The sequence below is a fragment of the Coregonus clupeaformis genome, chromosome 40, assembly GCF_020615455.1.
Source record: "Coregonus clupeaformis isolate EN_2021a chromosome 40, ASM2061545v1, whole genome shotgun sequence".
In the NCBI taxonomy this organism is placed as follows: Eukaryota; Metazoa; Chordata; class Actinopteri; order Salmoniformes; family Salmonidae; genus Coregonus; species Coregonus clupeaformis.
In genome coordinates, this window is record NC_059231.1 from 10,386,343 (window position 1) to 10,409,262 (window position 22,920).

A 22,920-nucleotide genomic window follows, 5' to 3' on the forward strand; every position below is an offset into this window, starting at 1 on the left:
CCTCTCCAATTCTGTGTCTGTCCAGAAACTGGCTGTGGATATGGAACAACTGGTACCGCCCTTGGTGGCTGGTACAATTGCATTTGATCTTGTTCAGTTGAAGCTGTAGCAGTGATTATTGATTTGGTTCACACTGATTCTGCATAACCAAAGCTTGTTTCTTCTCCTTCTTATTTTCCACCAGTTGTATTTGATTGAGTTTTCTGAGAGTTTCTTGGTCCTGTTCTTTCTTGTTGTTGACATATCAGTATTCTTCAAAAGGTTATATTCTAAGTTCTGTCCTCGAAATATCATCTTCTTACTTTTCTCTCTTTCCTTGGCCTCAATGTATTCTTCTCCTCCCATTCTTGGGATTCTTTTCTCAGCAGTTTTTCTTCTTCTCTTCAGCTTCTTGAGTTGTTGTTCCAGTTGTGTTACTTCTTCTAAACTATTCGCTTTATCCAGGCATGATACGCATCGGTCTATATCTCTTTCTATTTCTTCTTTGCTAATCATTGTTGGATAAAATCCTCTTGAATATGAAGCACCTTTAATCTCCAAATCTTCATCGCTTTCTCCATCTTCACCTTCCATCAGAGATCAAATCTCTTGTATCCTTCTTCCTTCAACTTCCATCAGAGATCAAATCTCTAGTATCCTTCTTCTTTCCTCTCTTGCCAACTTCCTTCTGATCACAGAGTCATATCCACCCATGATCTCTTCTCAATCACTCTCATCTTCATCATCATCATCTTCTTCAAGTTCCATCTTCCTTAACCTCACTCTTCTCTTCCAGACATCTCATTTTCTTCCTTCTGGAGTTTTCTTTTATCTTTATGGTCGTTACTGCTTCTCCTCTCTCTATTATTCAACCACTTTCATCATGTTGATGACATCAGGGTTAAGATTCCCTCTACTAGCTATGGTTGTTCAATGTCAGGCCAACGTTTGTTCCATTTGCCGGACAACCTTTAGTTAATGGTATTGCAATGTTTACTATTTTCAACTATATCAACAGGTGTAATTACCTTCATAGTCCTGATATCCTTTTTCCCCATTGTAAGAACTATTTTATATTCCTTTAATGTGCATTATCTTATTTTAGACTACATAGCCTATGGCTTCCTCCCTTTAATTTTTAATATAAACCAAAAAAAAAAAATATGAATATTCAAAAATTAATTTTTTTATTTTTATTTCCTATTTTACTAATTTATCAATTAGTGGCTATCATACCCTTCCTGATTGAAGGAGGTATGTATAATATCTATAATCCAGCAACACTACAGTACTCATAAATCCCATTGCTTAAAAATGTATCTGGAATTTTGGGCAACTCAATTAATCAGGAATGAGCAGGGTCAGCTTTACCATAAGGACCCCTTATTCGTGTCCTCATTACATGTAGTACAACAAGACCACTCATGATCTGGAAAGTTCTGTACTTTTGATAGACTTAAACAAACAATATTGAATTCACCATGGTCACAACCATAACCTGTCAACTCCATCTCCCTGATGAAACTAAATAAATACTGCACTCTGAACCACAAAACATATTTGCTAGATTCATGATCTTGTTAGACAAAGCAAGGAAAGTTTAGTATTTGGTCCCATATTCCTAGCACACAATGATTATATCAAGCTTGTCAATCTACAAACTTGTTGGATCCATTTGCTGTTTGTTTTGGTTGTGTTTCAGATTATTTTGTACCCATTGGAAATGAATGGTAAATAATGCATTGTGTCACTTCTATTGTAAAAAAGAAAATAATGTATTTCTAAACAGGTCTACATTAATGTGGATGCTACCATGATTACAGATAGTCCTGAACGAATTGTGAATAATGATGAGTGAGAAAGTTACAGACGCACAAATATCCTACCCCCCAAAAAATGCTAACCTCCCCTGTTATTGTAATGGTGAGAGGTTAGTATGTATAGGTATGAACTTTCTCACTCATCATTATTAACAATTCATTCAGGACTATGCGTAATCATGGCAGCATCCACATTAAAGTAGAAGTGTTTAGAAACATATACTATTCTTATTTACAACAAAAGTTACTCACATATGACACAATACATTATTTACCATTCATTTCTAAGTTAATATGTCCCAATACTTTTTGTCCCCAAAAATGGAGGGACCAGAGCTAGTTATAGCTACCTACTAGCTATGCCCTCGACCAAAGCTGGACCAGAGCTAGTGCTGACCAGAGCTAGCTAGCTAGCTACTAGCTATACCCTGGACCAGTGCTATTAAGTGCGGACCAGAGCCAGACCAGAGTTCTGGTCCAGGGCGTAGCTAGTAGCTAGCTAATTAGCTCTAGTCCGCACTAATTCTGGTCCTCTCTAACTAACTCTGGTCCAGGAAGTAGCTAGTAGCTAGCTAGTTCTCGTCTGCACTAGCTCTGGTCCAGCTCTGTTACAGTGTAACAGTGTTCCCAGTCTGGTTAATACAGTGAGGGAAAAAAGTATTTGATCCCCTGCTGATTTTGTACTTTTGTCCACTGACAAAGACATGATCAGTCTATAATTTTAATGGTAGGTTTATTTGAACAGTGAGAGACAGAATAACAACAACAAAATCCAGAAAAACGCATGTCAAAATTTTTATTAATTGATTTGCATTTTAATGAGGGAAATAAGTATTTGACCTGTCTGCAAAACATGACTTAGTACTTGGTGGCAAAACCCTTGTTGGCAATCACAGAGGTCAGACGTTTCTTGTAGTTTTGCACCAGATTTGCACACATCTCAGGAGGGATTTTGTCCAACTCCTCTTTGCAGATCTTCTCCAAGTCATTAAGGCTTCGAGGCTGACGTTTGGCAACTCCAACCTTCAGCTCCCTCCACAGATTTTCTATGGGATTAAGGTCTGGAGACTGGCTAGGCCACTCCAGGACCTTAATGTGCTTCTTCTTGAGCCACTCCTTTGTTGCCTTGGCCGTGTGTTTTGGGTCATCGTCATGCTGGAATACCCATCCACGACCCATTTTCAATGCCCTGGCTGAGGGAAGGAGGTTCTCACCCAAGATTTGACGGTACATGGCCCCGTCCATCGTCCCTTTGATGCAGTGAAGTTGTCCTGTCCTCTTAGAAGAAAAACACGCCAAAAGCATAATGTTTCCACCTCCATGTTTGACGGTGGGGATGGTGTTCTTGGGGTCATAGGCAGCATTCCTCCTCCTCCAAACAAGGCGAGTTGAGTTGATGGCAAAGAGCTCGATTTTGGTCTCATCTGACTACAACACTTTCACCCAGTTCTCCTCTGAATCATTGAGATGTTCATTGGCAAACTTTAGACGGGCCTGTATATGTGCTTTCTTGAGCAGGGGGACCTTGCGGACGCTGCAGGATTTCAGTCCTTCACGGCGTAGTGTGTTACCAATTGTTTTCTTGGTGACTATGGTCTCAGCTGCCTTGAGATCATTGACAAGATCCTCCCGTGTAGTTCTGGGCTGATTCCTCACCATTCTCATGATCATTGCAACACCACGAGGTGAGATCTTGCATGGAACCCCAGGCCGAGGGAGATTGACAGTTCTTTTGTGTTTCTTCCATTTGCGAATAATCGCACCAACAGTTGTCACCTTCTCACCAAGCTGCTTGGCGATGGTCTTGTAGCCCATTCCAGCCTTGTGTTAGTCTACAATCTTGTCCCTGACATCCTTGGAGAGCTCTTTGGTCTTGGCCATGGTGGAACATTTGGAATCTGATTGATTGATTGCTTCTGTGGACAGGTGTCTTTTATACAGGTAACAAGCTGAGATTAGGAACACTACCTTTAAGAGTGTGCTCCTAATCTCAGCTCGTTACCTGTATAAAAGACACCTGGGAGCCAGAAATCTTTCTGATTGAGAGGAGGTCAAATTCTTATTTCCCCCATTAAAATGCAAATACATTTATAAAATTTTTTGACATGCGTTTTTCTGGATTTTTGTTGTTGTTATTCTGTATCTCACTGTTCAAATAAACATACCATTAAAATGATAGACTGATTATTTCTTTGTCAGTGGGCAAACGTACAAAATCAGCAGGGGATCAAATATTTTTTTCCCTCACTGTATTTATACTGTAAATGTCCTCAATAATCTCTGTTCATTTAGGTTTTGCCCATGGAGCCACCATCCAGTCCAATACTAAGGGCATCTGGATGTGGTGTGTCCCTCATCCTGAAAAAACAGACCACACCCTGGTGCTGCTGGATACAGAGGGGCTGGGGGACGTGGAGAAGGTGGGAGGTCAAAGTTCAATCAGTCAATCAATCAAATGTTATTTATATAGCCCTTTTTACATCAGCAGTGTCAGGGCCGTGTAGAAATGGTGTGGTGTGGAATCAAGTGCAGAAGCAGAAAGAGAGTCCAAAAATACTTTACTGGGAAAAGTGAGTCAATAATCCCAAAATAGCCAGAGGCACAAAGCACACAGGCGTAAAACAGAAGCGCGCAAAATAAACAGGCGCGTAAAACTCCTCAACCGAGAAGTAAGCAAAATACAGAGGTGGCGTACCAAACACCGGTACGAAAACGACACCAACACGAAACAATTACACACAACACAACACTCACAACAGGGAAACTAAATAGGGTGCTCAATTAGACATAACACAAGACAGGTGTGACTAACAGACCAAACTAGTCAAACAGAAAACATAGAGCGGTGGCAGCTAGTACTCCGGAGACGACGAACGGCGAAACCTGCCCGAACACGGAGGAGGAGCTGCCTCGGCCGAAACCGTGACAGTACCCCCCCCTTGACGCGCGGCTCCAGCCGTGCGCCGACTCCGGCCTCGGGGACGCCCAGGAGGGCGCGGCGCCGGGCGCGTAGGATGACCACGATGGAATTCGGTCATCAGGGACGGATCCAGAATATCCCTCCTCGGCACCCAGCACCGCTCCTCCGGACCGTACCCCTCCCACTCCACGAGATATTGAAGACCCCCCATCCGGCGTCTGGAATCCAGGATGGTCCGAACCGTGTACGCCAGAGCCCCCTCGATCTCCAACGGGGGCGGAGGAGTCTCCTCAATCTCGAAGTCCTGGAGTGGGCCAGCTACCACCGGCCTGAGGAGAGACACATGGAATGAGGGGTTAATATTCTTGTAATCAATAGGTAGTTCTAACCTGTAACACACCTCATTCAATCTCCTCAGGACTTTAAAAGGCCCCACAAACCGCCGACCCAGCTTCCGGCAGGGCAGGCGGAGGGGCAGGTTCCTGGTTGAGAGCCAGACTCGATCTCCAGGTGCGTACACTGGCCCCTCGCTGCGGCGTAGGTCGGCGCTCGTCTTTTGTCGACGTATGGCACGCTGCAGATGGACATGAGCAGCGTTCCACGTCTCCTCCGAGCGCCTTACCCACTCATCCACAGCGGGGGCCTCGATCTGGCTGTCATGCCACGGTGCCAGAACCGGCTGATACCCTAAGACACACTGAAAAGGGGTTAGTCTAGTGGAGGAGTGGCGGAGAGAGTTCTGTGCCATCTCGGCCCAGGGCACATATCTCGCCCACTCCTCCGGCCGGCCCTGACAATATGACCTCAGAAACCTACCCACATCCTGGTTGACTCTTTCGACCTGCCCATTGCTCTCCGGGTGGTAACCCGAGGTAAGGCTCACCGAGACCCCCAAACGTTCCATAAATGCTCTCCAGACTCTGGAGGTAAACTGGGGGGCCTCGATCAGACACTATATCCTCGGGTACCCCGTAATGCCGGAAGACGTGAGTAAATAGAGCCTCAGCGGTCTGTAGGGCAGTAGGAAGACCCGGCATGGGAAGGAGACGACAGGCCTTAGAGAACCGATCCACAACGACCAGGATGGTGGTATTCCCCTGGGAGGAGGGAAGATCGGTAACAAAATCCACCGATAGATGAGACCAGGGTCGCTGTGGAACGGGCAGGGGCTGTAATTTACCCCTGGGCAAATGTCTGGGTGCCTTACACTGGGCACATATTGAGCAGGAGGAGACATAAACCCTCACATCCCTGGCTAATGTTGGCCACCAGTACTTCATACTAAGGCAGTGCACCGTCCGGCCAATACCCGGATGTCCAGAGGAGGGCGACGTGTGAGCCCAATAAATCAACCGATCCCGGACCTCGAGCGGAACGTACGTCCGACCCACCGGACACTGTGGAGGACTAGGGTCGGTACGCAACGCCCGCTCGATCTCCGCATCGACCTCCCACACCACCGGAGCCACCAGACACGACTCCGGTAGTATGGGAATGGGCTCCACGCACCTCTCCTCCCGCGTCATACCGGCGGGACAGAGCATCTGCCTTCCCGTTCTGGGACCCAGGGATGTAAGTGATCTTAAACACAAACCGGGCGAGAAACATAGTCCATCGAGCCTGGCGAGGATTTAGTCTCCTAGCTGCCCGAATATATTCCAGGTTACGGTGATCGGTCAGAATAAGGGAAAGGGTGCTGAGCCCCCTCAAGCCAATGCCTCCACACCTTTAGGGCCTGGACTACGGCTAACAGCTCCCTGTCCCCCTACGTCATAATTCCGCTCCGCCGGACTGAGCTTCTTAGAATAAAAAGCACAGGGGCGGAGCTTAGGTGGTGTACCCGAGCGTTGAGATAGAACGGCCCCAATACCAGCCTCGGACGCGTCTACCTCAACTTGAAACGGTAAAGTGGGATCCGGTGCGCCAACACCGGAGCCGAGGTAAACAGGTCCTTCAGCTTGCCAAAAGCCCTGTCCGCCTCAGCCGACCACTGCAAGCGCACCGGACCCCCCTTCAGAAGAGACGTGATGGGAGCTGCCACCTGACCAAAACCCCGGATAAACCTCCGGTAGTAATTCGCAAACCCCAAAAACCGCTGCACCTCTTTAACAGTCGTTGGGGTTTGCCAATTACGCACGGCGGACACTCGGTCCACCTCTATTCTCACCCCTGACGCAGACAACTGGTAACCCAAAAAGGAAACTGACTCCTGAAAGAACAGACATTTCTCAGCCTTGACATACAGGTCATGCTCCAACAGTCTCCCTCAATACTCTGCGTACCAGGGCTACATGCTCGGCCCGGGTAGGGCTGTACACCAGAATATCATCAATGTACACCACCACCCCTGCGCCTGCATGTCCCGGAAAATTTCATCTACAAACGATTGGAAGACTGATGGAGCATTCATTAACCCATATGGCATGACCAGATACTCGTAATGGCCGGATGTAGTGCTAAATGCTGTCTTCCACTCATCGCTTCCCTCCCTAATGCGCACCAAATTATATGCGCTCCTGAGGTCCAATTTTGTGAAGAACCGTGCCCCGTGTAATGACTCCGTCATAGTCCCAATCAGCGGGAGTGGATAACTGTATTTAACAGTCACCTGATTGAGACCGCGGTAATCAATACACGGACGCAGACCTCCATCCTTTTTCTTCACAAAAAAGAAGCTCGAGGACGCGGGAGAAGTAGAGGTCCGTATGTATCCCTGTCTCAGAGACTCAGCAATGTACGTCTCCATTGCTTTTTTCTCCTCCTGTGACAAAGGATACACATGGCTCCGCGGAAGCGCTGCCCCTATCTGGAGGTCTATCGCACAATCCCCCTGTCTATGAGGTGGCAACCTTGCCGCTCGGGTCTTACTAAACACGAGTGCCAAATCCTCATATTCAGGAGGAATGTGCAGTGCTGACATCTGGTTCGGACTCTCCACCGAGGTCGCCCCTCGGAAACACCCAGACAAAACCCCTCACACTGAGCAGACCACCCTTGAAGAGCCTTCTCTCGCCACGAAATAGTAGGATCATGGGTGGTTAACAGGGAAGCCCCAGTACCACCGGATACGCAGGAGAGTCAATCAGATAGAGTTGAATCGTCTCCTCATGACCCCCTGCGTCATCATCCTAAGTGGCGCTGTGAGCTCCCCAATCCACCCAGATCCTAACGGACGACTATCTAAAGCATGGACGGGGAAAGGTTTATCGACTGGAAGGAGGGGAATCCCTAACTTAACACAAAATTTGCGATCTATAAAATTCCCAGCTGCGCCTGAATCGACTAGCGCCTTATGCTGGGAACGAGGTGCAACCTGTGGAAAACAAACAGGCAATGTAAAGTGGACGACAGAAAGCTCTGGGTAAGTAGGGCGCCTACTCACCTGGGTGGACTCCCCACTGTATGGCCTGCCATCTCCCTCCTCAGGGAACCCTCCCCAGCACCTAGCCGCGGTGTGCCCTCCGCGGCCACACTTGGTGCAGGAGACTGCTCCCCTCGGGTTCCTTCCTCTTTTAGTTCTAGCGCCAGCCCCTCCCAGCTCCATCGGACTAGGCTCGGAGGTGCTGGAGGGTGGAATGGGAGGCCCCCATCTGGGACGTCCGCGGGTCGTGAGTAGGTTGTCCAGACGAATAGCCATGTCCACAAGCTGGTCAAAAGTTAACGTAGCGTCCCTACACGCTAACTCCCTGCGGACGTCCTCCCTAAGGCTACACCTAAAATGGTCTATGAGGGCCCTCTCATTCCACCCCCGCGTCAGCCGCTAGAGTCCGGAACTCCAGTGCGAATTCTTGAGCGCTCCTCATCCCCTGTCGGAGGTGGAATAGACGTTCCCCGCCGCTCTTCCTTCTGGTGGATGGTCAAAGACCGCACGAAAGCGGCGGGAGAACTCCGCATAGGTGACTGTGGCGGAGTCTATTCCCCTCCATTCGGCGTTGGCCCACTCCAACGCCTTGCCGGTGAGACAGGAGATGAGGGCGGAAACGCTCTCGTATCCCGAGGGCGCCGGGTGTATAGTGGCTAGGTAGAGCTCCACTTGTAGAAGGAAGCCCTGACACCCGGCAGCGGAGCCGTCGTACGCCCTCGGGAGCGAGAGCCGAATCCCACTGGGTTCCGGTGGATGAGTAGGCAGGTTCTCTGGTGGTGATGGAGCGATCGGTGGGGCTGTGGGAACACCGCTGATCTCCCAGCGCCGAAGAGTGTCCATGACGCCCTCCAACGCGTGCCCGATCCGATTAATGCGATGTTCCTGTCCCTGGAGACGTTCCTCCACGCTGTCCACTTGTGCTCCTGCTGATTCCATCGAAGTGGTGTGTAATTCTGTCAGGGCCGTGTAGAAATGGTGTGGTGTGGAATCAAGTGCAGAAGCAGAAAGAGAGTCCAAAAATACTTTACTGGGAAAAGTGAGTCAATAATCCCAAAATAGCCAGAGGCACAACGCACACAGGCGTAAAACAGAAGCGCGCAAAATAAACAGGCGCGTAAAACTCCTCAACCGAGAAGTAAGCAAAATACAGAGGTGGCGTACCAAACACCGGTACGAAAACGACACCAACACGAAACAATTACACACAACACAACACTCACAACAGGGAAACTAAATAGGGTGCTCAATTAGACATAACACAAGACAGGTGTGACTAACAGACCAAACTAGTCAAACAGAAAACATAGAGCGGTGGCAGCTAGTACTCCGGAGACGACGAACGGCGAAACCTGCCCGAACACGGAGGAGGAGCTGCCTCGGCCGAAACCGTGACAAGCAGTCACAAAGTGCTATACAGAAACCCATCCTAAAACCCCAAACAGCAAGCAATGCAGATGTAGAATCTCTTTACAATCCAGATTAAATATTCATATTCCTCTTAGATTACTAACCAAGCACAGTCAACACATATCTGCACACACATCATTTAAATGAGATGATTACTTGGTCAGAGATCCAATACATATCGTCATACTTGTTTCAGGGAGATTCTAAGAATGATGCCTGGATCTTCTCCCTGGCCATTCTGTTAAGCAGTACTCTGGTCTACAACAGTCAAGGGACCATCAACAATGATGCTGTGGAGAAGCTTCAGTATCCTTTTGGGTCAACATTTGGCTCCATTCTGTGGCATCTTGTGGACATAATCTGTTGTGGTATTTGATATAATAGTTTGTTTGTTTGTTACGCTTTTGACAGTCATCTCAGACATATTAGTGGTAGCCTAGCTAATTCTGATGGACATTTTCATTAATTGTTATGTATATTTTTAACATTATTTAATTGTAGTGTAGACCAAATCATTGATATGGTAGAGAATATACGTTTAAATAATGTGCCACCTAAATGTGTTCCGTTTAATTAAATATGCTATATGCATGTTGCATATTTCGTGTTTATCAGTACTACAGTGAGGGAAAAAAGTATTTGATCCCCTGCTGATTTTGTACGTTTGCCCACTGACAAAGAAATAATCAGTCTATAATTTTAATGGTAGGTTTATTTGAACAGTGAGAGACAGAATAACAACAACAAAAAATCCAGAAAAACGCATGTCAAAAATTTTTATAAATTTATTTGCATTTTAATGGGGGAAATAAGTATTTGAACTCCTCTCAATCAGAAAGATTTCTGGCTCCCAGGTGTCTTTTATACAGGTAACGAGCTGAGATTAGGAGCACACTCTTAAAGGGAGTGCTCCTAATCTCAGCTTGTTAGCTGTATAAAAGACACCTGTCCACAGAAGCAATCAATCAATCAGATTCCAAATTTTCCACCATGGCCAAGACCAAAGAGCTTTCCAAGGATGTCAGGGACAAGATTGTAGACCTACACAAGGCTGGAATGGGCTACAAGACCATCGCCAAGCAGCTTGGTGAGAAGGTGACAACTGTTGGTGCGATTATTCGCAAATGGAAGAAACACAAAATAACTGTCAATCTCCCTCGGCCTGGGGCTCCATGCAAGATCTCACCTCTTGGAGTTGCAATGATCATGAGAATGGTGAGGAATCAGCCCAGAACTACACGGGAGGATCTTGTCAATGATCTCAAGGCAGCTGAGACCATAGTCACCAAGAAAACAATTGGTAACACACTACGCCGTGAAGGACTGAAATCCTGCAGCGTCCGCAAGGTCCCCCTGCTCAAGAAAGCACATACAGTGGGGAAAAAAAGTATTTAGTCAGCCACCAATTGTGCAAGTTCTCCCACTTAAAAAGATGAGAGAGGCCTGTAATTTTCATCATATGTACACGTCAACTATGACGGACAAAATGAGGGAAAAAAATCCAGAAACTCACATTGTAGGATTTTTAATGAATTTATTTGCAAATTATGGTGGAAAATAAGTATTTGGTCACCTACAAACAAGCAAGATTTCTGGCTCTCACAGACCTGTAACTTCTTCTTTAAGAGGCTCCTCTGTCCTCCACTCGTTACCTGTATTAATGGCACCTGTTTGAACTTGTTATCAGTATAAAAGACACCTGTCCACAACCTCAAACAGTCACACTCCAAACTCCACTATGGCCAAGACCAAAGAGCTGTCAAAGGACACCAGAAACAAAATTGTAGACCTGCACCAGGCTGGGAAGACTGAATCTGCAATAGGTAAGCAGCTTGGTTTGAAAAAAATCTACTGTGGGAGCAATTATTAAGAAATGGAAGACATACAAGACCACTGATAATCTCCCCTCGGTCTGGGGCTTCACGCAAGATCTCACCCAGTGGGGTCAAAATGATCACAAGAACGGTGAGCAAAAATCCCAGAACCACACGGGGGGACCTAGTGAATGACCTGCAGAGAGCTGGGACCAAAGTAACAAGCCTACCATCAGTAACACACTGCGCCGCCAGGGACTCAAATCCTGCAGTGTCAGACGTGTCCCCCCTGCTTAAGCCAGTACATGTCCAGGCCCGTCTGAAGTTTGCTAGAGTGCATTTGGATGATCCAGAAGAGGATTGGGAGAATGTCATATGGTCAGATGAAACCAAAATATAACTTTTTTGGTAAAAACTCAACTCGTTGTGTTTGGAGGACAAAGAATGCTGAGTTGCATCCAAAGAACACCATACCTACTGTGAAGCATGGGGGTGGAAACATCATGCTTTGGGGCTGTTTTTCTGCAAAGGGACCAGGACGACTGATCCGTGTAAAGGAAAGAATGAATGGGGCCATGTATCGTGAGATTTTGAGTGAAAACCTCCTTCCATCAGCAAGGGCATTGAAGATGACAAGTGGCTGGGTCTTTCAGCATGACAATGATCCCAAACACACCGCCCGGGCAATGAAGGAGTGGCTTCGTAAGAAGCATTTCAAGGTCCTGGAGTGGCCTAGCCAGTCTCCAGATCTCAATCCCATAGAAAATCTTTGGAGGGAGTTGAAAGTCTGTGTTGCCCAGTGAGAGCCCCAAAACATCACTGCTCTAGAGGAGATCTGCATGGAGGAATGGGCCAAAATACCAGCAACAGTGTGTGAAAACCTTGTGAAGACTTACAGAAAACGTTTGACATGTCTCATTGCCAACAAAGGGTATATAACAAAGTATTGAGAAACTTTTGTTATTGACCAAATACTTATTTTCCACCATCATTTGCAAATAAATTCATTAAAAATCCTACAATTTGATTTTCTGGATTTTTTTTTCTCATTTTGTCTGTCATAGTTGACGTGTACCTATGATGAAAATTACAGGCCTCTCTCATCTTTTTAAGTGGGAGAACTTGCACAATTGGTGGCTGACTAAATACTTTTTTTCCCCACTGTATACAGGCCCGTCTAAAGTTTGTCAATGAACATATGAATGATTCAGAGGAGAACTGGGTGAAAGTGTTGTGGTCAGATGAGACCAAAATCGAGCTCTTTGCCATCAACTCAACTCGCCTTGTTTGGAGGAGGAGGAATGCTGCCTATGACCCCAAGAACACCATCCCCACCGTCAAACATGGAGGTGGAAACATTATGCTTTGGGGGGGGTTTTCTGGGTCAATGGATTGGTATTCCAGCATGACGATGACCCAAAACACACGGCCAAGGCAACAAAGGAGTCGCTCAAGAAGAAACACATTAAGGTCCTGGAGTGGCCTAGCCAGTCTCCATACCTTAATCCCATAGAAAATCTGTGGAGGTTGCTGAAGGTTGGAGTTGCCAAACGTCAGCCTCGAAACCTTAATGACTTGGAGAAGATCTGCAAAGAGGAGTTGGACAAAATCCCTCCTGAGATGTGTGCAAACCTGGTGGCAAACTACAAGAAACGTCTGACTTCTGTGATTGCCAACAAGGGTTTTGCCACCAAGTACTAAGTCATGTTTTGCAGACGGGTCAAATACTTATTTCCCTCATTAAAATGCAAATCAATATCTAAAATTTTTGACATGCGTTTTTCTGGATTTTTGTTGTTGTTATTCTGTCTCTCACTGTTCAAATAAACCTACCATTAAAATTATAGACTGATCATGTCTTTGTCAGTGGACAAACATACAAAATCAGCAGGGGATCAAATACTTTTTTCCCTCACTGTATGTAGTAATTTTTTTCTCTGGAAACTGTAAAGGTCTTCAGAAATCTCAGGATGCCGGTTCCCGGGATTGATTCTAATCTTTAGTGAACATGAAGAGATGATGTTGACTAAAAGCAATTTCTATGACTTTCAAAGAAATGACGTTACTGTGTTAGTTGAAATCTAAACAGAAAATTACTTATTTTGTTTGTTTATTTGTAACCCTGAAATTCAAGTCCCTGTACACAAACTGTGCATGACATTGACATGAGCTTTGGGAACTCTTGTATCAATCCTCAACCTGTCCTGCAGATATGTGAACGAGCTGACAGAGATGATCAAGGTGAAGTCTCACACTGACAATGAGGAGGAAGGAGAGTGTACCCAGTTTATGCAGTTCTTTCCTGATTTTGTGTGGACCATCAGAGATTTCACTCTACAGCTTGAGGTCGACGGCAGAGAAATCACTCCAGACCAGTATCTGGAGAATTCCCTGCAACTCAAGAAAGGTGATATTCATTATTATAAACCAGGTAGTTTGAGACCTAGATGCTGATTGTCTTAAACAGCATTCCAGCTGTGTGTATATCAGACAAAATACCACGGTATGATGCAAAGCGTAGCGTTATGACTATAACTACTCTTCCCTGAAGGAGTAAAACATACTATGGGGAGTCACACTCTCGCGACTTAGGTTGAAGGATCTACAATCACGCCTGACAAGGCCAATGAAATCCGTTCCTCGCTGTAAGCCCTCCTTCCACAGGTGATAAGTGTGAGGCTCTGATTCATTCCTGCAATTTATACGGCTCTTGACCAAGCCCAGGAACGGGCGGTGCAGTGCCAAACAGGTGTACCTTGTTTCCCTCCTTCAGGGAACAGTAGTTATAGTCATAATGTTACATTCCCTTTTAGACAGTCAACTTCGGTACAACAAACTATGGGGAAATATAATCACGCCCTAAGCCGACCCCAATGGATACTAAATGAAACGGCCTATGGCAGACCACCAGACCTGCCCCCGCCAGATGCTGCAGTCTGGGTATTGCACACACGGCGTGATGCCTAGTGCTGTAAGCACGCTGTGGGCTACACTGGGAGCAGTGACATCCAAGTGATAAAACCTCACAAAAGTGTGTGGTGATGCTGCAGCCCAAATATCTCCTATAGTCAACCCTTTAAACAACGCCCAAGACACTGCCAGACCACTGGTGGTGTGGGTGCGTACACCACTAGGTAACCCTTTCCCCTTGCTGCTATATGCCAAGGAGATAGCCAACACAATCCAGTGGGAAAGCATCCTGCCGCAACATGGATTAGCAAAACAGACATTAAGTTGGTCACATCACCAGATATCCCGGGTCCATTCAATGTATGTGCGTAAAGCTCGCACTGGACACAGGGCGTGTAACCTCTGTTGCTCTTCAGAAGCAAAGGCAGGAGGCCAAAAGAGAAATAGCTCAAAAGATAAGGACCTGTAGGACAGAGCCATGACTTTCGGGGCGAAAGCCGCATTTGGACTAAATATCAGCTTAGAGTCGTACGGAGCGAACTGAGTACAGGAAGGGTGTACGGATAATGTGTTGAGGTCCCCAACACGTTAAGCCGAGGCCAAAGCCATGAGCAGGTAGGAACATAAGGATGTCCGTCACAGAGCATTGAAAAGGAACATGTCCTTTATCTTGGCACCAGAGCTCAAAAGCTTGCCACATATACACCTAAAGCCATAGGAATGGGGTTGCCATAATGCTGGGGGAAAGATAGGAAGTTTCATTAGCCGGAAGTTAGGCATGCTAGCCGACGTTAGCCAGGAGGATTTTTTGCCTAAGCTAGGCTAGCTAGCATCTTTGACCGCAGCACAGTCCATTTAGAATAACCAAGCGGCTTTACGCTACATATACTAAACAAGAGAGATACCCCAGCAACTCCACCGTGGGCAGGTAGGAATACCTAGTAATATGCAATGCTTGTTTAGCTAGCCCGGTCTCAAAAGTCCAAGTAGGAGCGGATCACAGAGGTGGGACTGGACCCTTCATCAACAAGTCTGGGAAGAGAGGCAAACGGTGCTTGACTGAGGCAGACACAGGCGGTGGGGGGTACCCACCGAACCTGGCCGCCCTCTCTCTTCGAGTAGCCTGCCCCTAACTGGCGACAGAGGGCATAGGAGCCTGGTGTGTGCGTGGGTAGACACATTTGCTCTGACCACACAATCCATCTCCGCTTCCTGCGCCTCGGTCCCAGCCCAGGTACCATCATCCGCGAAAGGAAAGTAGCCATTGGTAATTCCAAGCTCCCTCAAGAATACCACGTCTTTCCTGGGAGTTTGTACGCAGTATGTTGCATTGCGCACACGGACTTGTTCGAGCCCTAGACACTCTACACACAGATCGTGAGTATCTTTTCAGAGAAATGCTATAAGCACATGACTGGGATCTTGATCTCGACTCTGAATCCGGCTTAGTCATCGTCGTCTCAGTCGTTTTTCTTAGCCATCTTACTCATTGCACCAGCAAATTGAAGAATAGCTAATTGTTTGTGACTAGAAAACATATAAGAACAAGTACAAACTTCAGCACACAATATCCAGGGACACGCTCTACCACTATAGGACAGGTTAGTTGGTGCAACATAAGACAGTCTCGTTTTCCAATTGTTTGTTTTCATACCGTGAATCGTTCCTGTTCACACCAAGGTAAAGAGCGGAATAATTGAAGGAATGAATCCGAGTTAATAACAATAAGGCCCCTTGGGGGGGTGTGGTATATGGCCAATTTACCACGACTAAGGGTTTTATCCAGGTTTGCATCGTGCTTTAGAACAGCCCTTAGCCGTGCTACATTGGCCATATACCACACCCCCTCGTTCCTGATGCTTAAATATACCACACCCCCTCGTTCCTTATGCTTAAATATACCACACTCTCTCAGGCCTTATTGCTTAAAAATACAGTACCTCTACTATTTACAAATTACAGTATAATTATTATAAATCAGCCTAAGACATATTATTGTTATCTATCTCGCTTTAATATAATATGCCATTTAGCAGACAATTTTATCCAAAGCGACTTACAGTCATGTGTGCATACATTTTTACATATGGGTGGTCCCTGGGATCGAACCCACTACCCTGGCGTTACAAGTGCCGTGCTCTACCAATTGAGCTACAGAGGACCACTCTGCTTTGAGTCCCACAATCACACCGGCGTGATTTATTAACTTAAATCCTGTTTAAACATTGTGTGTTTGAGCTACATAAACATCTGCATCCGCAGATACCAACCATTAGCCTGTGTGATTAATGTGGGCGGAGACTATTATGACCCCAATATGAAAAGCTGAGACACTCACAAACACGCACATGTAAGCCACACCAGAGTCATTAGAAGGTAATGTTTTTTTTTTACGTAGAAGCTCATAGGAAATCCCAGGACATATTGTCTATAATATTGTAATAAGATCACATTGTTGCTTTCACAAACTCCAAACTCCACACAGTTGTCACTGACTAGTTGGATATTCATTTCCCACTGAGCAAACAATTTCTGTATTTACAGCATTCTTATTAATACATTTGTTATCAGGTGGACCTTTTTTTTTATTGACATTTGCAATAAAACTGACGAATGCAACTGTTTATGTCAGATTTGTGTGTTGTACTTGTAGCCCTGGTTGTCCTAAAAAGAAAATGGTAAAACACTTAAATGTGAGGCTAAATATAAGAGCAAGCAGATGAATGAAACTGCGGCGGTCTGTGACGTTTAAGATCTGGGAGGATTATTATTTATTTAATAAGCATGGCCTTATTTCTATTACAGCATATTGGATGACTGTCATTCATATTCCATTCACCCAGCTCAATGTAACATTGATAGGTTTAGGCTACTACATGATACTTGAATTTTCCCTACAGCTATCTTGAGGTTGCTACAACCTAGTCTATGAATGAAAGTTTACAACGTAGGTGCACAGGTCAAAAGAAAAATGAGAGTAATGAATGTGACAGACAGTGACACGGTCAATACCGCCTTGCACACTCTTGCATCTAGCTGATACGAGAGTTTCCATTGGACAAATTCAGGTTTGTTTATCCCCGTTTCGTTCCGTTTGCTTCCGTTTAAGAAATGTTTTTCAACAGAATCGGCGGAATGAATACACCCCTGATCACACGAAAACACAGTTCACTTTCATAGCAGCAACATTCAAACACAGTTTCCTTTCATAGCAGCCACATACAAACAGCATGATCATTTTACTCGTTGTAGAATTCCTTCTCGCATCTATCTCTCCTCCTCTCACCTTTTCCCTTCGCTTGTGGACTTCAGTGCACAAGACATCAGCTGTCTGTGACGAGGCCAAAAAAAACTTTACAAATCAAACCTTCATATCATAACTACTAACAGCTACTCACAGCCTACATCGTTGTCACCATATTAGCTAATATCATAGTCCACAACTAGAAGTAACACGTTAGTAAACCCGCTACAATCATGCAGTACAGTCAGCAAGCAGTTTAGCAGTTACAATGGCGGGCCCCGGAGGCAATACATTAATAAAAATAAAAGTTTACCTTGGAAGAGTTCCAGTGTTGGATAGCCATAGCCAGCTAGCTAACATAGTATCCCTCTCTATTTTAACAGGGTGTTTGAGTAGGCTAATCTAACTAGCTGCATTCGCTAGCTATGTGAAAGTAAAAACAATGCAACAAAACATATCTCTCTCTCTCGCTCTTGCTTCTCCTTCATTTTTTAAGAAATGAAATTGTTCAAAACTGTTAAACTATTGACTTTCTCTCTCTTTGCATCAACTACTCACCATATTTTATGCACTGAAGTGCTAGCTAGCTGTAGATTATGCTTTCAGTACTAGATTCATTCTCTGATCCTTTGATTGGGTGGACAACATGTCAGTTCATGCTGCAAGAGCTGTGATAGGTTGGAGGAGAAATTAGATATTTTTGGGACACACTCAAGATCTGCATGTACTATAAAATCTAGTAATGCCAATGTTATCTTTCAGGTACTAGTAAAAAGATCAATGACTACAACCTTCCACGAGAGTGCATCCGGAAGTTCTTCCCCGCACGCAAGTGTTTTGTGTTCCCCTCCCCTACAACTCCTGACAACATGAAGCGACTGGAGTCCATGGATGAGGATGAGCTTTCTGAAAGCTTCCGAGAGGTGGCAGATACTTTCTGCCGCTTCATTTTCGAGGAGAGCCGTGTGAAGACTGTTATAGGGGGACACACATTGACCGGAGAGAGTGAGTCAGATATCTACCTACAGCACAGTATGTGAAAATGGATACATATATTGATTCTGAATTTTATTGTGCCACTAAATACACACATTCATATGTTTCCTCCCACCTCTATCTGATTATAGTGCTAGGCCACTTGGTAAACACCTATGTGGAGACCATAGCCAAAGGCAATGTGCCCTGTCTGGAGAATGCGGTGCTGGCCATGGCTAAAATTGAGAACCAGGCTGCTATGGATGAGGGCCTGGCGGTGTACCAGAAGGGCATGGAGGATGTGAAGGACTTATTCCCTGTGGACATCAATCAGCTGTCAGAGAAGCACCTCAGCTCAGAGACCCAGGCCACGCAGGCGTTCATGAAGCGATCCTTCAAAGACGAAAATGGGGAATTCTTGAAATCTCTGGCGGTAAGGCTCATCATTTGAGATCTGTGTCTGGTACAAACAATGCATTTTTAACATCGTCAAGGCCATTCAATAAAAATAAACATGATTAGCTTATGCAACAAAATGATAATCACCAGTAACAGTAACAGCAGTAGGAACCAGGGACAACAGATGGAATATGGCCAATCAGTGCAATTCCTCAATCAATTAACTTCTAGAGACAAGACAACAGTACTGTGAAAATCATTGCTCAGATTTGATGTTTAATCTTGGATTAAAAATAACACAATATTGAATAAAATCCTAATATAGATATGGAGCCAATATGTAACCCTTTACCACTATAGGAACATCGCATACCAGGGTTCACATGACTGAAGATAGTGTCAGCTGAAGGTCAACCTTCAACCTTTTCTATAACTGTCTTTATATAATTGTCTGATATTATTCTACACACCTGAATCTGAAAATTCCCAATACATCTTTCAGGAGGCCATTAGGAACCACGCCGTTGACCTTTTCAAACAGAACAAGGATGCCTCAGAGAAGAAGTGCAAGGCCATTCTGGAGAAGCTGTCTGCTCCGATGGATCAGGGGATGAAGGATGGGATGTACACCACACCGGGAGGCTATGAGCTTTACCGCAATCACCATGACAACATAGTGGCACAGTACCGGGCCGAGCCCAACAAAGGAGTCAGGGTAAGAGCTAGAAGAAAACAAAAGCAACAACATAGTGTTTTAGAGAATCAAAAACATCCATCATTAGTCAGTAATGACCAATTAAACATTGCAACTAATTTCAGTCAGCTGGTTACGGTTTGAATGGAAATCAATCAAAAACCTATAAGGCTTGTTTTCTGCAGGCTGAGGAGGTTCTGGAGCAGTTCCTGAAGGGAAGGAGTGCAGAGTCCAACTCCATCCTGCAAGCTGACAGAAAACTGACTAAAAATGAGAAAAAAATCCAAGGTAGGCCACACCACAATCTTTTGTATTTCCAATTATAAAATAAAAAATCAACTGAGGTAGGCTAACATTCAGAAGATGCAAACAAGACCCAAAAAGACAACTTCTAATTATTATGGAGTAAAAATAACCAAATATATCCAAATTGGATTGTAGTATTGGTGGCCGACTAGAACATATAAATGGCATATTTGACAAATAAGCATTTTACATTAAAATGTTACATTTATGTCATTTAGCAGACTCTCTTATCCAGAGCGACTTACAAATTGGTGCATTCACCTTATAGCCAGTGGGATAACCACTTTACAATATGTTTTTTTTTTTTTGGGGGGGTAGGGGGGGTAGAAGGATTACTTTATCCTATCCCAGGTATTCCTTAAAGTGGTGGGGTATCAAGTGTCTCCGGAAGGTGGTGAGTGACTCCGCTGTCCTAGCGTCGTGAGGGAGCTTGTTCCACCATTGGGGTGCTAGAGCAGCGAACAGTTTTGACTAGGCTGAGCGGGAACTGTGCTTCCGCAGAGGTAGGGGGCCAGCAGGCCAGATGTGGATGAACGCAATGCCCTCGTTTGGGTGTAGGGACTGTTAGTATCTGCTATTTTGAATGATGAATACAAATCAAATCAGATTTTATTTACAGAGCCTTCACAAAGTATTCACACTGCTTGACTTTTTCCACATTTTGTTGTGTTACAGCTTGGATTTTACATTGATTAAATGCAGATGTTTTGTCACAATACCCCATAATGTCAAAGTGGAATTATGGTTTTCACATTTTTTACAAATTAATTAAACATAGAAAGCTGTAATGTCTTGAGTCAGTAAGTATTCAACCCCTTTGTTATGGCAGGCCTAAATAATAGTGTTTAACTAGATTCTTGAATGATTACCTCATCTCTGTACCCCAAACATACAATTATCTGTAAGGTCCTTCATTTGAGCAGTGAATTTCAAACACAGATTCAACCACAAAGATCCGGGAGGTTTTCCAATGTCTCGCAAAGAACGGCACCTATTTGTAGATGGGTAAAAATAATAAAAGCAGATATTTAATATCCTGTTCACCATGGTAAAGTTATTAATTACACTTTGGATTGTGTATCAATTCACCCAGTCTTTACAGGTGTCCTTCCTAACTCAGTTGCTGGAGAGGAAGGAAACCGCTCAGGGATTTCACCAAGGCTAATGGTGACTTTAAAACATGCATCCTGTTTGCAACAAGGCACTAAAGTAATACTGCTAAAAATGTGGCAAAATAATTACCTTTTTGTCCTAAATACAAAGTGTTATGTTTGGGGCAAATCCAATACAACACATTACTGAGTACCACTCTCCGTATTTTATAATAATAATAATAATAATAAGCCATTTAGCAGACGCTTTTATCCAAAGCGACTTACAGTCATGCGTGCATAATTTTTTTTTTTGTGTATGGGTGGTCCCGGGGATCGAACCCACTACCTTGGCGTTACAAGCGCCGTGCTCTACCAGCTGAGCTACAGAGGACCACAAGCATATTTTCAAGCATAGTGGTGGTTGCATCATGTTATGGGTATGCTTGTAATTGTGAAGGACTGGGGAGTTTTTCTGGATAAAAAATAAATGTCATGGAGCTTAACACAGGCAAAATCCTAGGGGAAAACCTTGTTCAGTCTGCTTTCTACCAAACACTGGGAGATTAATTCACCTTTCAGCAGGACAATAACCTAAACCACAATGCCAAATCTACACTGCAGTTGCTTATCAAGAAGACAGTGAATGTTCCTGAGTGGCTGAGTAACAGTTTTGACTTAAAGCTGCTTGAAAATCTATGACAAGACTTGAAAATGGTTGTCTAGAAATGATCAACAACCAATTTGACAGAGTTTGAAGAATTTCGAAAAGAAAAATGGGAAGTATTGTAAATTAAACATTTCTGTATTATTTAAAAAATATATATATGAAATTTCTAAAAACATGTTTTCACTTTGTCATTATAGGGTATTGTGTGTAGATGTGTGAGATTTTTATTAATTTTTTATCTACAACTAAATGTGGAATAAGTCAAGGGGTATGAATACTTTCTGAAGGCACCGTTTAGAAATCTGGTGGCCGACTAACTATACCCATAGGGATATCCAAAGTCAACTCAAATTTACCACAGTCATTACGATCGGTTCGCATGCAGCTGAACTCTGAATTGATGATTACTTGAGTGCTGCTAGCTGTGGGCATGTAGGCAGGATCCTGAGTGGTCCTATTAGTTTGTAGGCCAAACCGTTTGGATGCTACAGACATTTTCATGAGAAGAAAGATTTCAGGACGTCGCCTGGTCTGACAAACAGCGTTGTAGCTCTGCCCTGATATCTCTAGCTTCAACTGCCGGGTTTTAATGGGTATGTTTTATTATCTAACTTAGATTGATGCACCAGCGTGTCAGTATACTCTAGGGGGGTTTAATGTGTATGAGAAAATGAGATGTCCAGTTTTCCTACTTATTCATCTCTCTCCTTGGATCATCCAGCTGAGAAGAAGAAAACAGCTGAGCTGGAGCAGGAGAAGGCAGCATTCAAGGAGCAGAAGGCAGAGTTGGAGCGCACCATTGAGAACATTGAAAAGGGCCAGGATAAGTATTTGAAGGAGATGAAAGAGAAGATGGAGGAGGAGAGGAAGCAACAGCAGCAGGAGTTCAACAGGACCCTGGAACGCACGATGCAGGAGCAGAAAGATCTCATGGAGAAGGGCCATAAGGAGAAGGCTGACCTAATGAGACAAGAGATCGAGGAGATGAAGAAGATGAATCAATTGGAAAGGGAACAATATACCCAGAATCAGATGGCTCTGCTGGAAAGCTTAAAGCAGCAGGGTGAAGGACAGATAATGATGATGGAAGCGTTCATACAGGCGCTCAACAATAGATCACAGCCCCCTGTTCATGTTGTTAAACCAAGCAGTATCGTAATGTGATCCATTCCTCATATGGCCACATGAGCCTGGTTCCTCTCTAGGTTTCTTCCCATGTTCCTGCCTTCTAGGCCATATGAGCCTGGTTCCTCTCTAGGTTTCTTCCCAGGTTCCTGCCTTCTAGGGAGTTTTTCCTAGCCACTGTGCTTCTGCCTCTGCATTGCTT

General features: G+C 44.7%; 1 protein-coding gene across 1 annotated transcript; it reads left to right on the forward strand.

Moving 5' to 3' along the window:
• The first annotated feature begins 4,110 nt into the window (after positions 1 to 4,110).
• Positions 4,111 to 22,757, forward strand: LOC123482899 (guanylate-binding protein 1-like). Its single transcript, XM_045212021.1, has 8 exons — positions 4,111 to 4,219; positions 9,687 to 9,796; positions 13,515 to 13,711; positions 18,221 to 18,463; positions 18,586 to 18,866; positions 19,335 to 19,547; positions 19,712 to 19,814; positions 22,315 to 22,757. Exons 1-8 carry the CDS (start codon positions 4,139 to 4,141, stop codon positions 22,755 to 22,757), a joined length of 1,671 nt encoding a protein of 556 aa, XP_045067956.1. The 5' UTR covers positions 4,111 to 4,138.
• Positions 22,758 to 22,920: the final 163 nt, after the last annotated feature.

Coding starts and splice junctions, on each gene's coding strand:
- LOC123482899 (XM_045212021.1), top strand. CDS start 4,139: ATGTGGTGTGTCCCTCATCCTGAAAAAACAGACCACACCCTGGTGCTG. Junction 4,220..9,686: donor GGCTGGGGGACGTGGAGAAG/GTGGGAGGTCAA, acceptor TACTTGTTTCAG/GGAGATTCTAAGAATGATGC. Junction 18,464..18,585: donor ACACACATTGACCGGAGAGA/GTGAGTCAGATA, acceptor ATCTGATTATAG/TGCTAGGCCACTTGGTAAAC.